Consider the following 16,855-nt stretch of genomic DNA (forward strand, 5'->3'; position numbering starts at 1 on the left):
GTGTCGTCCAGACCGGCTCTGGGGTCCACCCAACCTCCTATCCAATGGGTACCGGGGGTAAAGCGGCCGGGGCGTGAAACTGACCACTGATCTCCAGCTAGTGCCAAAGTCTAGAAAACGTGGATCTCTCTCATACGCTTTCATGGCGCAGTGCTTAATTAGTTAAGCACAGGGCAACTTTACCTTTCAATGATATTGAAGAGTGGAGTGCGGACAGGAGCCCAGAACAGCCGTAAACCAGGATCATACCTGCCCACAACAACGTAATAAAAACGACCACTGGGTGATAGCAACAAACAAAAAGAAAAGATTAAAAAAAAAATTAATTTCTCGCTGCTTCATATAATCTTGAAACACATTCGCAAACCGGGAGAGCATAGCAGCGGCGCGTTTCAAATTATTAACTATACGCGAGAGGGGGAGGGGGCAGAATATAGTCCTTATCCTCCGTAAGCGACGTTAACGAGAAAACTAATGTAAACACAAAGGCCGCGCCATAGCTCAAGCGGTTAGCCGCTGGCTTCCCACCGCGGCGGCCCGGGTTCCTTCTCGGGTCTGGTCAAGTGGGATTTGTGGTGGACAAAGTGGAGCTCGGGCGGGTTTTCTCCGAATACTTCGGTTTCCCCTGCCAGTCTTCATTCCACCAAATTCTCCATCATCATAATCACCCGTGGCAGGCTACAATAGGCCAATCAGTTGGCGAGTGGACCCAGCTGGACTCCACCCCGCCATTAAGCGAAAAAATGTAAACACAAAATCTAAACCTTCATGATCAAATTAAAACAATCTGATGACAACCGTGATTTACAAACTCATAGGTTCTTGTTTGGAAATGGAGCTTGTTCAAGTGAAAAAGGACAAACTGAATAAAACATAAACAAGATTCCTGAAAGCAGGACACTAATCAGCGCGCTATTTCTTATTGCGGTGATCTAACAGCATTAAAGCACAATCCTGCAAAACAAAATCTTCCAGAATGGATCCTCTACATAGCAATGCTGGATTGACGAAGATTATCAAAGTGCGAGGTCACTATACAGTGCTGAAACTACTTGGCAAATACTCAAACGCTTCAGAAGTATAACACGAGTGACTATAACAGCGAAATGCATAATTTAGATTGAATTACCCTGCATGTTCAAAAATCGAACAACGCAAGCATAGCCGCTTTATTCAGCCGGCAATTTGGGTATTTCCCCAAGGCTCCCTCAATTTAGGGGCAGCCACAGCGACTATTTCCAAATATATCATGAATAACCTGCAGACTCTTTTAGTCTATGTTACATCAACTTACAGCTGTATGTATGTACATGTAGGTACAGTGTGTTTTATAGACCACTTTTGAACACAGGTAATTTTTGGATTGTGTGCTTCAATCATTTCCTATCTATTTCGCTTTCGTTTGTATAAATAAATCCCGTAATGATAAATTGTACGGCTTTTTCCTAAAAAAAACGGAAAGAGAGAGAGGCCCCAAGATAATATTTTGCCCACGGGTGGAGATTGTCTTAAAGCCGCCCTGAACATAACCATTAGCTGAAGTCTGTTCACAAGGGTAATATGATATGAAGAAGGCAGCTATTTGGCACGACACATCCAAATTATTATTCACAAGAGGCCTACATTGCCATAATACTCATACTACTATAGACTTGAGACTCTACCTTTCATCTTCATCAACAGGTAACAACAATGACGATTTCTGTTCCACCAACAAAACATCAAGTTCATCATCTTCTTCCTCCTCCTCACCCTCCTCATCGCCCTCCTCGAGGTCCGCGTCTCCCTGCACAAGTGGCTCGTACTGATACGGTCTTTTACATCCCACGAGGAACCATCTTTCACTGTCCTCTTCCGGGCTTCTCCCGTGGTCCTCATCCTCACAGTCTGCGGCTTGGTTATCAAGGACGAAGTTAACAACACCAGCACAAGGAGTTGCGGGGCTTGTTACAGCACTGTCACAGCGAACGCAGCGTTGGGGATCGGGACAGCTCCACGCGTCGGACTCCCACAAACGATTCTGTTGGCGTCGCGACGGCGGAGCAGCGTCCGTCAGCGCCGCCATCCCAACCGACACTGAGAGAACGAAACTTGCTCGCCGCTCGATCGGCCCTAGCCAGCCGACCTGTTTGTCTGCCTGCCGGTATAAACTCCTTGTTGTGTTCAAATTGATGGAGCGACTTGGCGCGCAGCTTTTCTTTCTTACGCTTAAGCCAGGAGCGATGCACGTAAGCGACATACAACAGACAGCCCGTGAAAGTGAACTCATCCGAACAGACGGAAACAAAATTCTAAAGTAACGATCGTACATCTGCGACTGGATGAAGATACAGGAGCCGAACAGCTCAGTCAGAAGTGACTGGAGTATGGGCTAAATAACCGAGGAATTGCGGTGTCGATTCTCTGCAGAGGCAAAAGATTTTTCTCTTCTGCACACCGGCAGTGGGGCGCACCCATTCAGGTGTAATGCGGCTGGAGCATGAAGCTGACGAGTAGCCTAAAACATTATCGACATTAAGAATCCATAGACCTACACTTCCACTGTACCACACGTCTTCGTGACTTAGTGCTTAATTAAGCTTTACGTATTTTACTTTTGAAGACATAAATATAGAATTTACAATGAATGACAAATGATACAAAGTCCGTCCCAAGTGCAAACAATATATATTATATGTCTTTAATCTTGTTCTTTCTACACTACATGTTTCGGCCTCTATCGGCCATCATCAGGTGTATACTCTTAACGTTGCTGCCACACTGAACCCAGTCTAAAATTTAACATTTAAAAACACAATGTCACATTCTTCGTATTATCAACATCTACATCGTTGATATGTGTCTGGTNCACACACACTTTTACACATTTCTTGGGAGGAACCAGAGTTACAAACTAAGTAAGTAAAATTCACATAAACAACAGATGTATGTACGGTTCTGATGATGGTGGATGAGACATAGATTTACTGGGTTTTTGGACTTTTTCCGCCGTCCGGAATTCTAGGGAATAGAAAACACGACGTTTCGGATCACAGTAATTAAGATTAATTTTTTCTAAGGGGCCCACCTCACTAGGTGAAGACGAAGACGAAAACATTCAGTTTCCGAAACGTCGTGTCTTCTATTATCTAGAATCCCGGTCGATGGAAAAAGTCCAAACACCCAGCAATTCTGTGGAACAGACGTGTATATAACAGAAGAAACGTGCATTAAACCGTTCAAAGCGTAGTCTGTATAATGTTATAGATGCAGCTCCTCTCCCGCAAAACTGCTGTAATGAGAAGTGATGCAGGCAGCTCAAACTCGGAGCTTTCAGAACACGGAAGGATGAGACGATTTAATCTCGAACTGTAGCGTCAGGCTCACAGAGTTTGAAAGGATAATTTTCCATTCCCTGTATAGGGCTTAGTACAGTAAAGTCCACTGAGAACCAAGAAAAATATGAATTGATGTAGGTGTAAACTGTAGGCGCTCGGAGCATTTTCTGTTCATATGACGTCATAGCATTTGTAATAAATAAACCCCCACACATAACTTGACTGAATGTGTATTGTAGTGGGCCTTTCTGCCAATTTCAATATATATGGAGATTTCGTAAAAACGTAACAGCAAAACAATGTTATTTTTATATAGGATTGAAGTGACAATGTGGCAGATCGTTTTCCATAGCAATGTCGCTGATTAAATGATAACTTCACATCGTGTTATCATACAGCGACGGGAATGAAAAACTGGAATATGTTCCAATGGGAACGGAAATGGAGATAAAAAGAGACCTCAAGAGCATGGGTTCGGACTCAGTTTAATGCTGAAATCGTATTAATCATTACATGGGCACGACGTTTATAGGATACAACGCTATTGTCACTCACGGAGCTGAGCCCTTCTTGAGAAGCCGCCAATTGTGCAGCTACTCAAGAATTTCCCAGCATTTTATAGAACCAGAAGGTTCACTACCGTGTTCACAAGAGCCCTCCACTGGTCCCTATCCTGAGCCAGATCTATCAAATCCATACCATCCCATCCTATCTCTCCAAGATCCATTTTAATATTGTCCACCCACCTACGCCTTGGTCTTCCCAGTGGTCTCTTTCCTTCTGGCTTTCTCACCAATATCCTATATGCATTCGTCTTCTCTCCCATTCTTGCTACATGCCCTGCCCACCTCATTCTCCTTGACATGATCATTCTAATTATACTCGGAGAAGAGAAGAAGAAGTTATGAAGCTCCTCATTATTCAGTTTTCTCCGACCTCCTATCGCTTCATCCCTCTTCGGTCCAAATATTCTCCTCAACACCCTCAGTCTATGTTCCTCCCTTACTGTCAGAGACCAAGTTTAACACCCATACAGAACCAGAGACAAAATGTTGAATTAGAAAGAATGAGGAAGGAAGCGGTCGTGTCTCCCATCATTTGCTGAAGTGGCTGATGAAAACCATGAAACACCTTAGCCCATGTTACGGTCGAGATTTCAACCGGTTACCTTCGGAACAGAGTCTATAGCGCTAACTATATGCCAGCCAGCTCATAACACAATACAAAACTGGGTGCAAAAACATTGCAAGCACGGCTGACCTTGACGTTACCTTGACACTGTCGGCCACTGAGTATGCAACATAGAGTATTCAAGAGTTGCATGAACAGTGAGCGTACCGCTGTTTTCCTGAAAATACCAGTTGTAGGGCTCGTGAAACTTCATCAAAATCGTTGGAGCTCCTTCGAGAAAATTAATAATCTATTTTTGAGGCCTACGTGACGGGCCTCCATTGCTTTAGCTGGAACGTTCATATCCACAGGACACCGACTTATACCCGCTAGACTCTTATATATCGAATATGAATAATATGTGTTCAAGCGTTCGGGCGCCAGCAAGGCGAACACACACATACACAGAAGATAAACAGACTAACATACATCTTTCCGTATTGAGGGGAGATGAAGAGGTACAAATCCGTTCGCCATCACAACACTTCCTCATGCTTCGTGTTGGAGAGAATAAATGCAATACAATGCAGTAGTAGCAGCAGCGGAGCATTATTAATAATAATGATAATAATAATAATAAAATGCATAATAGCAATGAACTGGGAGACCGCCATCAAAGCCTGAGACTTCTTGTATTATATTTCAGCATCCCGTTGCATTGAGGCACTATCCTTATTATTAAAGTATACGTCAAGAATGCAACAATATAAAAGACATCAAGAATATGTCACTCACTAAAAATGTATTTTAATACTTTATGATATTAAAATCATTAAAATGTCAATAGGACACTAAAAGTATATTTTATACATTAAAAATGATATCAACATTTCTGAAATGTCTCTAGTTTTACATGTATTGTTTCTACTTTTACAATATGTTTCGGCCTCACATGAGCCATTATCAGGTGATTTGGGGGGGGGGGAGACCACTGCACTGTTCACTTGTCCACCGTGCTCCCATGCACGTCAATGTTTAGTTCTATCTCACGACTAGCCGTTGCATTCTTTTGCGGCTGTTTGTAGTAGTTTCTGTGTGTCGTATTTTATTGTGTATGTGTCACTATTGCGGTCTTTCTGTATACTCTTCTGATATCACTTCTAATGTATAAAATTTACTTTGTGTTCTACTGACATTTTAATGATCTTAACATCATAAAGTATTGAAATACATTTTTAGTGAGTGACATATTCTTGATATATTTTATATTGTTGCATTATTGACGTGTACTTTAATAATAACGATACTGAGAATTCTTGACTATTATTCTTTTATTATTGCTAGTGGGGTGGGACTAAGTCCCTTGTACTGCGGCCACTTCTGGCCTACTGTACCAGCCCCAGATGATAGGTGAGGGTGATTGTGGAGCAATTGGTGGAATGAATATTGGCAGGGGAAACCGAAGTACTCGGATAAACCCTGCCCCAGCGCCACTTTGTCCACCACAAATCACACTTGACCAGACCCGGGATCGAACCTGGGCCGCCGCGGTGGGAAGCCAGTGACTAACCGCTTGAGTTATGGAGTGACCATTCTTGACTAACTAAGCGACTTTCAGCGTCTCACGAAATACTCTGCTCCATGAATATTCTTCACGACGGTAATAACACACTTAGTAAGTAAAATCAATTAAACTGATTTAACTGAGTTTATTAAATAAGAACTTATATTACAGGGAATATAAAAACATTCATCGCAAAGAAAATATCTACAAAACAAATATAAAATACCGCTCCGGTTTTTATATTCTTTAGGTTATAGCAACAAGTAAAGGTCAAGAACTAGGGCACGAAAATAAATTCTTATCACCAGGGAAATATTTTCCTTTGCTACACTCGTAAGCTTACACTCCCTCTGCACTTCAAAGAGCAAACTAGCGAATAACATAACCGCTCAAAGGAGAATGCAGATAAGGAAGGGTCTCTGAAACAAGGGAGACATCATCAGCAGAATTAATCATGTGCTAACAAGGAATCCAATTTTCTATCTGCCAGTAAGAAGACTGCATCATTACAAGAAAAAATAGCATCTTATACACATGTAAGATTTGAGGTCTTCACGGCGGTGACTATGAAGAAAGCAGTCTTCTTGGATGTGGCACCGTATAGATACTGTGTTAACAGACGTTTCAGAGGAACGTCGGTTAACACAATATCTACACGGCGCCATATTTTAGAAGACTGCTTTCTTCATATTAAAAACATGTTACTAAACAAGAGCAACCGTTCACGCTTCGAGAGAGTACAAGAGTTCGTACACCGGACGTATATGACATAGAAAATTTCTACTTACACGTCAGTTAAACCTAGTAGGCCTTCCTATCAAGATACAATATACGTGAAAGAGATACAATGGTTTGCGTCTTCATTTATTCCCATGCAATACATAAAGGTAAAGTTGTCCCTGTGCTTAACTAATTAAACACTAGCCAAGAAGGCGTATGGGGGAGTGGATGTATAGATCCACTAGCGAGAGGTGAGTGGTCAGCTTCACGCCCCAGCAGGGACTCGAACTGCGACCCCTTTGTCGTCCAGCCCGTAGTCAGTAGCTACACCGACTGCGCTAACTCGGTTCCATCCTATGCAATACACTGTTTTCAAAATTAAGTATTAAAAACCATAATCACATATTCTAATACCACTAATCTACAAGTGTATTGTAGACCTATGCTTATGTATGAATGTGCACGGTGTATTTCAAATGCACCGTGTGCATGAGTTCTTCTCATATGGTCAGCAGATGTTATAAATATACTAGCAGCGCAGACTTCATGCCTGCCAGCCAAGACCGGCTGGAGTACCTTATCGAATTTATTTTTTATTTATTTCACTATGCTGTCACTGACTCACACTACACAGCGTCGAATGCGAAGATGGTCAGTGAACTGGAAAGGATGCAGAAGCAACCCTGATCCGAGGAGCTATCCCGGCATTAGCCTAAAGGGATGGACAAAACCATGAAATCTCCAGCCAGAACAGTCAGCATTCCAGCCGGGATTCGAATGAGGCATAAGTAAGAAATGTTACGGCTTGAACCAACTTGCTTAGTGCAGTTTAAGTGCGTTACAATGCACCAAGGCCTTACTTAAATACATGAATGTAAACACGGTAATACGAGTATGCCTGCCGATATCCGGATTCTCTCTTGTACTAACAAATTAAATGGAGTGTACATTCCTATTTTATTGCTAGTGGGGTGGGACTATGTCCCTTGTACTGCGGCCACTTCTGGCCTATTGTACCAGCCCCAGATGATAGGTGAGGGTGATTGTGGAGCAGTTGGTGGAATGAAGATTGGCAGGGGAAACCGAAGTACTCGGAGAAAACCTGCCCCAGCGCCACTTTGTCCACCACAAATCCCACTTGACCAGACCCGGGATCGAACCCGGGCCGCCGCGGTGGGAAGCCAGGGACTAACCGCTTGAGCTGTGGCGCGGTCCTACATTCCTAACTAACTCACGACACAAACACCTTCACTCCTCAAGTCAATAATCTTTGCCGAATAGTGGTCACAATCAAAGAACCGTACATTGTCTGATATCTCTGTTGCGAAACCAACTCTTTGCCAGTAATTCAAGAATAATCATAATACTATGTGGGAGCCAGAGTAGCTCAGTAGGTATAGTGACGGGCTACACGCTAGAGGAATCAGGGTTAAATTCCCGGCAGGGGCAAAGAGATTTTTCTTCTCCATGTTGTTCAGACCTGCTCTGGGGCCCACCCAGCCTCCTATCCAGTGGCTACCGGGGCTCTCTGTCCGGGGGTAAAGCGACTGAGATGTGAAGCTGACCATTCACTTCCATCTAAAGCTGAGCTTAAAAATGTTGCACCTGTACTTCCACCCCCACCCCCCACACGTCTTCATGTGGGGGTGCTTAACTGATTAAGTACAGAGACAAGTTTACAGCTTCCCTTAACAATGAACATTTCTTACAGGCATATCTGCCCCTTGTTCTGCACGCCAGTGAACAAATAGTTCTTACTTCGAGGAATATAAATTACGAGTCTCTGAACATAAAACGCTCAGAAGGTTTCAGCTCTGGGAAGGATAAACTGAGTGAACAATTTCATATTCTTCCACAAAGTAAACTCACATCCAACTAGTGGCGAGGTCTACAATACGTGGATAAATACGTCCACTTCCCCTTACGTTTTCATGGCTTAGTTCATCACTAATTACGCACAGAGACTTTGCCTATTACATGGCACTACAGCCCCAGTGGGCCTAGGCCTACCTCCATGAACTTCTCCGTTCACTTCGGTTTCTCTAGATCTTACACATTCGGTAGGACTCCTTGGGCGAGTGATCAGCTCGTCGCAAGGCCTCTACCTTTACACAAACACAATGAAAATCAAACACACAAACTAAACATCCATGCCCTGAGTGGGATTCGAACCCACGATCCCGGTTTCCAAGCGAGCGAAGACAGTACATGCCTTAGACCGCTCGGCTACCGTGACCGGCAAACTTTATATACGGCACACAGTATTGCTAGGGGCATGATATCACAGATTGCAAGGGCTTCACATGGGGCTAAGAATGAGGACAACAAAGAAGAAATCTCTTGGAAACCATCCGCTACATTGGGAGGATTTTAAAATTCGCGGTCGGGAGAGCCTCCAATAGTATTATGCATGTATCGACCTTCATGACGTTGCCCTATTTGTTCGAGAGCTACTGACGGAGTTCACATAAATATGAAAGCGTACACGCCGTAACCGAGCAGCATTGTTCACATTCGATTATTGCCAGACTGTATAGAATATGTAAATAATACTCTTATTACATGTCATGGATAGGAACACAAAACGGCACCTGACTGCCAACAGTGAATGTTCGAACTACACGCATCAGTAAATGACGCCAGCCATGAAAGCCATGCTATACACCATCTGAACCACGGGCATGCTCATATTTGTTAACAAATTCCTGACATGTGTAGGTTCAGGCGTAATACCCTGAATGAAATCCAGGGAACTTCCACCGTCAGTTAAATTCAATTATTAGCATTGATTTAACTTGTCCCATCAATCTTTCCGGCAGAGGAGTAAAAAATTCAAGCTTCGTCCTGTTTCCTTCTCGCAAATTGGTAAAATGTAACGATTCATTTCTCGCACTTTAAACATAAAATCTGAAATCGATTTATTTTAAATACGAATGCAAGGTAAATAATCTGAAATATTTATACCGGATCCCTGATGTCCTGAAAACTCAACTACAAAACTGACAGGGATGACCAAACATAACTGGCCACTAGTTTCGGCTATATCCTCATTTCTCACTCTGATAGTTAATTAGGGTTAATTAGATTGGATGGGTTCGGACAGTATGGTCATTATCTCGGTCATAACTGGGGCAGTATCCATCAGATATTCAGTTGGAGCCAGTGGGGAATGGAATAACGTATATGATAATTATAGTACGTGAAGGAAGGTTAATTTTACTAAGTTTCTTTAATGTATATATGAACACCACAATACACGCTCAATTTCCGTAGGTAATTTGTGATTAAAAATAAATAAACAGCATACAGACTTCACAGCGTTCGGTTAACTTAAAACTGATTTTTATAAAGTGTCAGCGAACGGTGATTTATCTAATTAATATTCCCACAATACACGACGCAAATACAGAAAATTTCCGTGTTTGAAAGGTGTGTCAGTATCACTAAATGTTCCTAAAGTACTCGATGCAGTAATTGCCTTAAGGCATAGCATACATCTTTTACGCTTCAAATCTTTCAAATTCGAAACTAATATTCGCTGTTCTGACTGGCTCATCCGCCAGCTCTTTGTGTGACGTCATGCGCTTCTTACACCATTTTAAGTCTTAAATTTTGATGTAACAGTTTTAAAACGTTACTCTGTTGAACGGGTATAAGATCTGAGAAATCTGGAAGCTGTCCAAACTTCCCAATTCATTTCACACACTTGACCTCTGAACTATGCAGCCCGCGGGAATTCCAAAGCATTCTGGGGTGACAATGATCGAAAACTAATGAATGGAGACTGTAATTAAAAGCAGCGACTTGCGTTAATGAATCCTGCTGATTCTATCCCGAGTCTTGGAGTGGCCGGCGTTGAACCAAGACCGTCTCGTTACACAACTTACCTTATCCCCCGGCGTTCAGTGAGCTTCCTTATTAAAATTGCAGCGTTGATCAATTTCCTGGTACTGACTGCGAATACTTACGAAAATGAAGGGGATGTCCGATTTCTTTTACTCCCAGACATTCTGTCACGTCACATATGAAAATTACAGGAAAGATCCGTTTATTTCACTCCCTGATATTATGCTAGCTTATCTACGTAAATGACAAATGGTTAAACCGTATATTTTTTGCCTTGGCACTACAGCCCCAGTGGGCCTAGGCCTACCTCCATGAACTCCGTTCACTTCGGTTTTTCTAGATCTTAAAACATACGGTAGGACTCCTTGGGCGAGTGATCAGCTCGTCGCAAGACCTCTACCTGTACACAAACACAAAAAAACGCACACAAACATCCATGCCCTGAGTGGGATTCGAACCCACGATCTCGGCTTCCGAGCGAGCGAAGACAGTGCATGCCATAGACCGCTCGGCTACCGTGACCGGCGGTTAAACCGTATTACTCCCTGACATTCTCGCCCAAGAAAATTATAGACATAACATATTTATTTTGCTAGAGGACTTCGCTTGAAATTATACTGTAGTCTTAAATGTTGAAAGTATAGGACATCCAAAGTGTTCAAACCCCCTGTGACAACAGAAAATTGCTTGTGTTTGTACAGACACAGAAACATGCAACAGACGTACGTACATACAATATGTATATACAGACTTAGATGAAAATAAAGTGAGAACTACCAGGTCAGTAAACAATATATTCGTATGTGAGTTTTGAGGTTTTCACGGCGATGACTATGATGAAAGTCGTCTTCTGGGATCTGGCGCTGCGTATTCTTTTAGCCGACGTTTCGGAGGAACGTATCGCCTCCATCTTCAGGGCAGGTGAGTTGCGTTGCGAATACAGAGAGTAGTAGCTGTACAGCTACTGCGATACGTTCCTCCGAAACGTCGGCTAAAACAAAGAATACACGGCGCCAGATCCCAGAAGACGACTTTCTTCAATGTATTCGTAATTCGCTGCTGGGTCCGCTACTCCTGCAGCAATAACGCTCAAGACGTAATAAGATACGTAATGGGATTTCCAACCAATTCCTACCAAAAACGTGGCCCGTTTTGCTTTCCTTTATGTACTCAATGTCCAGTCCACCTTAACCTCGATTATTCTGACCATTCTATGTAATGACACGCCGAAATTATTCGTCGTGTAAAGCTCTCCACTACTGTCTTCGCTCGCTTGGAAACCGGGATCGTGGGTTCGAATCCCATTCAGGGCATGGATGTTTAATTTGTGTGTGTGTGTGTGTGTGCGTTTTTCTGTGTTTGTGTACAGGTAGAGGCCTTGCGACGAGCTGATCACCCGCCCAAGGAGTCCTACCGTATGTGTAAGATCTAGAAAAACCGAAGTGAACGGAGAAGTTCATGGAGGTAGGCCTAGGCCCACTGGGCCTGTAGTCGTAAGGGGAAAAAAAAAGCTCTCTACTGTGTCATGTGTAACAGCGCTGGTTATGAAGAGTCCTATCTTCCGGGATATAACGTGAAATCTGTTGAGTCAACCGTCGTTTCGGAGGGGCATGTCGCATCTTCAGCGTCGAAGAATAAGCCAAGCAAGAAACCAGCATGAAGCAGAGCTTATGACATATTCTTCCGAAACGTCGACTTTCCTTGAACGGAGTACACGGCGCTATATACCAGAAATTCTAACTCGTTATACCAGATAACTACGGGCTCTGTGGTATAGTGGTCAGAGTTCCTGGCTACAGATTCAGAAGTCCCGGCTTCGATTCCCGGAGCCACAAGATTTCCTGAGAAGTAGTGGGTCTGGAACGGAGTCCACTCAGCCTCGTGAGGATAACTGATGAGCTACTTCAATGGAAAAGTAGCGGCTCCGGTCTGGAAACCCGAGATTAATGACCGTGGGGATTCGTTGTGCTGACCACGCGACATCCTCTATCCGCTAAAGTTGGCACTAACTTACTTGACAAGCGGCGGTCGCTCGGTCGGTATAGTTCGCTTGCGGAGTAAAACCATGGACTTCGCTTCTTTTTTGTTTATAACAGATATATCTTAGTAACTGCAATTTATAAGTTAAAGAAGTGCGCTAAATACAATCAGAATGGGACGATGGTGCGTACTTTCCACGATAACATCGCAAGGCAATGCCGACTGACGAAGCAGTTCCATGCAAATAACTGTCATACAAATGGAGGGCTGATCACACACAATACACACAGATTATTACTTACAGACATTACATTAGTTATGAACATGAGATACCTAGACACAGCTGGATCTGAAGTAATTAAAAGAGTGTGAGGCTGTGGACTGAAATCATACAGTTGGTTCTTGTGAACAGGGTAATGCACTTTCCTGTTTTATGAAAGACTGAAAATTTCCTGGTGTACTGAGCGACTATCAGCATCTCCAAAAGGACTTGCTTCATGGATCTGGAGTAGTAATGGGTTCAGAGGAGCTTCAATAGCATGGCTATTCATGCCCATCATTCACGCACAGTGAACTGGAGAGGATTTAGGATTTCCTCATATTCTGGCTGAAGACATCAGCTCGGAATTCACCTGGAAGGACTCAGAAGAACCGCGAAAAACATACATCAAACAGCTGGTGCTCCGGCAAAGACTCGAATAAAAACAAATGTCTCGTTTCCAACGTGATGCAATCGTTCTGGTGTAGCATAGCTTATAATTTTTGTGACAGAACAGACTATGGACATTCATTCATTCATTCAATTAGTTTCACTCCATTTCGAAGCATAGGGCTTCCACGAAGCACCTCAAAAGGACTCTGTTTCCAGCCAGGCTCTTGACCTCTCTCCAGATCTTTCCTGCTTTTCGGGTCTCTTCTTCAAGAGTTCTCCGCCAGGTTGTTCTTGCTCTGCCTCTCCTTCGCTGTCCCTGGGGATTCAAGTCCAGGGCTTGCCTCTCTATTGCACTCTGATCATTATGTAGAGTGTCCTATCCATTTCCATTTTCTTCTTTTTATTGCTCTGGCTACTGGTCCTTCCTTTGCTAGTTTCCATTTGCAATAGCCGTTGACCAAAAGACGCGAAGGTTTCTTCTTAAACATTTCTTGATAAATACCTGCAGGGTGTTTGTAATTTAGACTGTGCATATGGCAATTAAATCTTAACTCTCTCTCCAATGGATGTCATGTATCGGGCATGTTAACAGAACAGCTCCAGTAAACGTATCCGTTATGTTACAAGTGCAGACAGTAAATCGAAGTAAGACTTCGCTACCGGATACCAACAATTTTCTTTTAAATACAGGTCTAGCAAGTAAGATGATGCTGCTCATGTCACATGCCTTCTCAGCGAGAAGCGATATTCGATCGGGAAAGAAGTATATTATGTTATAAATCAACTCCATGGAGCTGAGCCCTTCTTGAGAAGCCGCCAGTTGTTCAACTACTCAAGAACTTCCCAGCATTTTATGGAACCCGAAGGCTCATTACCGTGTTCACAAGAGCCCTCCACTGGTTCCTACCCTGAGCCAGATCACTCCAATCCATACCTCCCCATTCTGTCTCTCCAGGCGCCATTACTCTTTAATATCACACGCCAAGTTTCACATCTATACAGAACCACAAGCAAAATTATAGTACAGTACGAGTATATTCTAATTGTTGCGATTTTAGACGGCATTATGAACATTTTATTTATCTTAAACTGTTATATTTTAGCGTCCTGTTGCACTGATTTAAGTCCATGATTTATTTCAACCGTCTTCCAGTGCATACACTCATCTATCTCCTCCTCTCACTCGCACTACATGTTTCGGCACAAAAGTGCCATCTTCAGGTGCTTATTCAATTTACGCTAAACTAGTTCATTGCATGCCTTGTCTTCATATTAAAATAACTAAAATATATATTTATCATATATATTGATAAATGTTAAATGTTAAAAATATTAAAATTGTTCAGGAATTTTTTTCTTCCCTACGTCGTGTCTCACTACGCGAGTCACATCTATCCTCTTCTGTTGGAGCACTCTTTCACTATCGTGTATTATTGTGCTTTGTGTTGTTTCTTGCTCCTGTGACTGCGTGTGTTATACTCGTTTATATCTTAAACTGGACTGAACTGGATAGACGAAACCGCTGTTTATGAATTTCCGTTTCACAGCCACTCCTATCCTGAAAAGGGCGGAAAACTGTACTCTACAAAGTAGCTCAAACTATGTACTTAAGGGTCATAAGACCACGTTTCGCTATAAAATGGGAATTAATCCAAAATTATATTACCAGGAAATAATAAAGTATTCTGCTTATAATGGATGTTGATAAATTCTAAAAATATAAAATAAATAAATAAAAATAAAAAGTGTAACCCCTCTTAACTTTTAGGTCAATTCATGTTTCCAGCAGGACTGAAACAGACGGGTACGTGCTCTCTGCCCAGATGGCGTGTTTTTGCACCACCTCGTTTTTCCCAGGACTTGAATTTATCTTCGCTTTATTCTAGAAACTGGCAGACTTGACACGATGGAATGGGCTGTCAATGGTATTTTACATATATTACACGCATACTGGGAGGAGAAGAATTTCATATGAATATTAAAATTCTGATATTAAATAAAAAATCCCCTTTAGTATGAAATTATTTTACGCTACGCTGAACCCTACCTAAAACTACGCAAAGGCTGTAGTTCAAACTTTTAATTAAACGTTCTGTGAGTTATATACAACAAACCCATCTATAGAGCTAACCTACATTCAACTGGGAGCAAAGGTACCGAGTATATCAATTCAGTTATTAACGACAAGGTTAGAATTACATTCACGGTGGGGGGAAAAGAATTGAAAAAACCGAATAAAGAGGCTACAAAAATAATTCAATTTTAACTGATCTCTCCATTCCTTTGTATGTCTCCCTTCCCCTCTGTTTACGCTTGCTTCAGAGATAAAGATTTGCATAAAGGTTTGCTATGTATTTTTCTCCTTACAAGCAGTTTCCCTGCAGGCATTTCAGCGGCAAAGTGAAAACGAAATGGAACGAGACAGGAGCGAGGTGTCGCAGCATAACTACCGCCGTGGAGCTGAGTCCTTCATGAGAAGTCGCCAATCGCTCAGCTACGTTTCACAGCATAACTAAGCAAAAGCAATGCAGTCAAATATGTACGAAAAGCCATCAAACGGTACTGAGTACCACCGACCGAGCGGGCGAGTTCACGTGTTAACGCTTCTGCTTTAATTTGCTAAGATGCCCGGTTCAGCTCTCGACCAGGACACCGATTATACCGATGTTCTCCATGGTTTTACTTAGTCCCTCCATGTAAATTCCGTTTCCTTAACCATTATTCGTAATTCATTATTCGATAATCACTCTACCATTCGATGCTCATAATCTGAGCTACTGAGAACGCTGTGAAATAAACCATAAACAAATAAACGGCGAATATGGCAGTCGTGATATGACAAAAATCAAACCACTCATCTCACTTTCAAGAACCCGAAAACTGGTTTTAGTAACAAATATCACAAAAGCAGTTAAAAATAACACCACTGTAGACCAACCATGTTGCCTGTGTGATACAATGTACCTGAGATGTACGAATATTCCACAAGTCTCGGTGCGACTCTGATTGGATGGCTGAAACCCTGGTTTAAATGTTCGTAATTTTCTTCATTTTATCCTTGAGTAAGCCACACACGATTCATCGAAACTTCCTTGCTTGCCGTTTCCAGTTGAGCACACATAATGTTATGCTATATAATATCACTGATTGACAAAACAAGTAACCTACAATTAATAAACAACTTAAAAAAATAAATGTAAAGCTATCCGTGTAAGAGGTAGTGGAGGCTCATAGGTTTGTGAGACGTCGAGGCCCCTACATTTTCCAGCAATCGACTCACAGATGGCGATAAGGTTATCAGCCTTACACGTCGGCCGCCCTTTACTCCCCAAGGAGATTCCTGGTACTCATTTCTGTTAGAGGCTGAATCGACACTAGGGCCATAGTGCGGCTGGACGAATTAGGTCAACTGAAAAATCCAATAACCTCATCGGGAATAGAACACTCGATCTTCCAGTTTGTAGCACAGGGCCTCAACCAACTATGCTAGCGCGTGCCCCGAATCAATAAACAACTTCATGACATTAATAGAGCCATCAGACTTTCGTTTCAACATTTCCATTACTCTTAGAAAGAGGAAATATAAATCTCCTTTCTGTTCTGCACAACAAGGGTAATATGCCGAGATGTTAGATACAGCGCATTTATCTGGTTCATACTTCTCGC

At 42.5% G+C, this 16,855-nt stretch overlaps 1 protein-coding gene across 2 annotated transcripts in view; it reads right to left on the bottom strand.

The window, feature by feature from the left end:
* The window catches only part of LOC111867702 (zinc finger CCHC domain-containing protein 10), a 187,107-nt gene that overhangs the window by 119,330 nt on the left and 50,922 nt on the right, over positions 1 to 16,855 (bottom strand). Inside the window, exon 1 of one of the 2 annotated variants that reach the window (XM_023857770.2) lies at positions 1,665 to 2,090. The exons of the other annotated variant lie outside the window; for it this stretch is intronic. Coding sequence (XP_023713538.1) covers positions 1,665 to 2,065 — 401 coding nt within the window. The 5' untranslated portion in view covers positions 2,066 to 2,090. Of the gene's footprint in view, positions 1 to 1,664; positions 2,091 to 16,855 lie in introns of those variants that run through there. 2 annotated transcript variants of the gene reach the window in all.

The sequence above is a fragment of the Cryptotermes secundus genome, unplaced genomic scaffold, assembly GCF_002891405.2.
Source record: "Cryptotermes secundus unplaced genomic scaffold, Csec_1.0 scaffold1297, whole genome shotgun sequence".
Lineage (NCBI taxonomy): Eukaryota > Metazoa > Arthropoda > Insecta > Blattodea > Kalotermitidae > Cryptotermes > Cryptotermes secundus.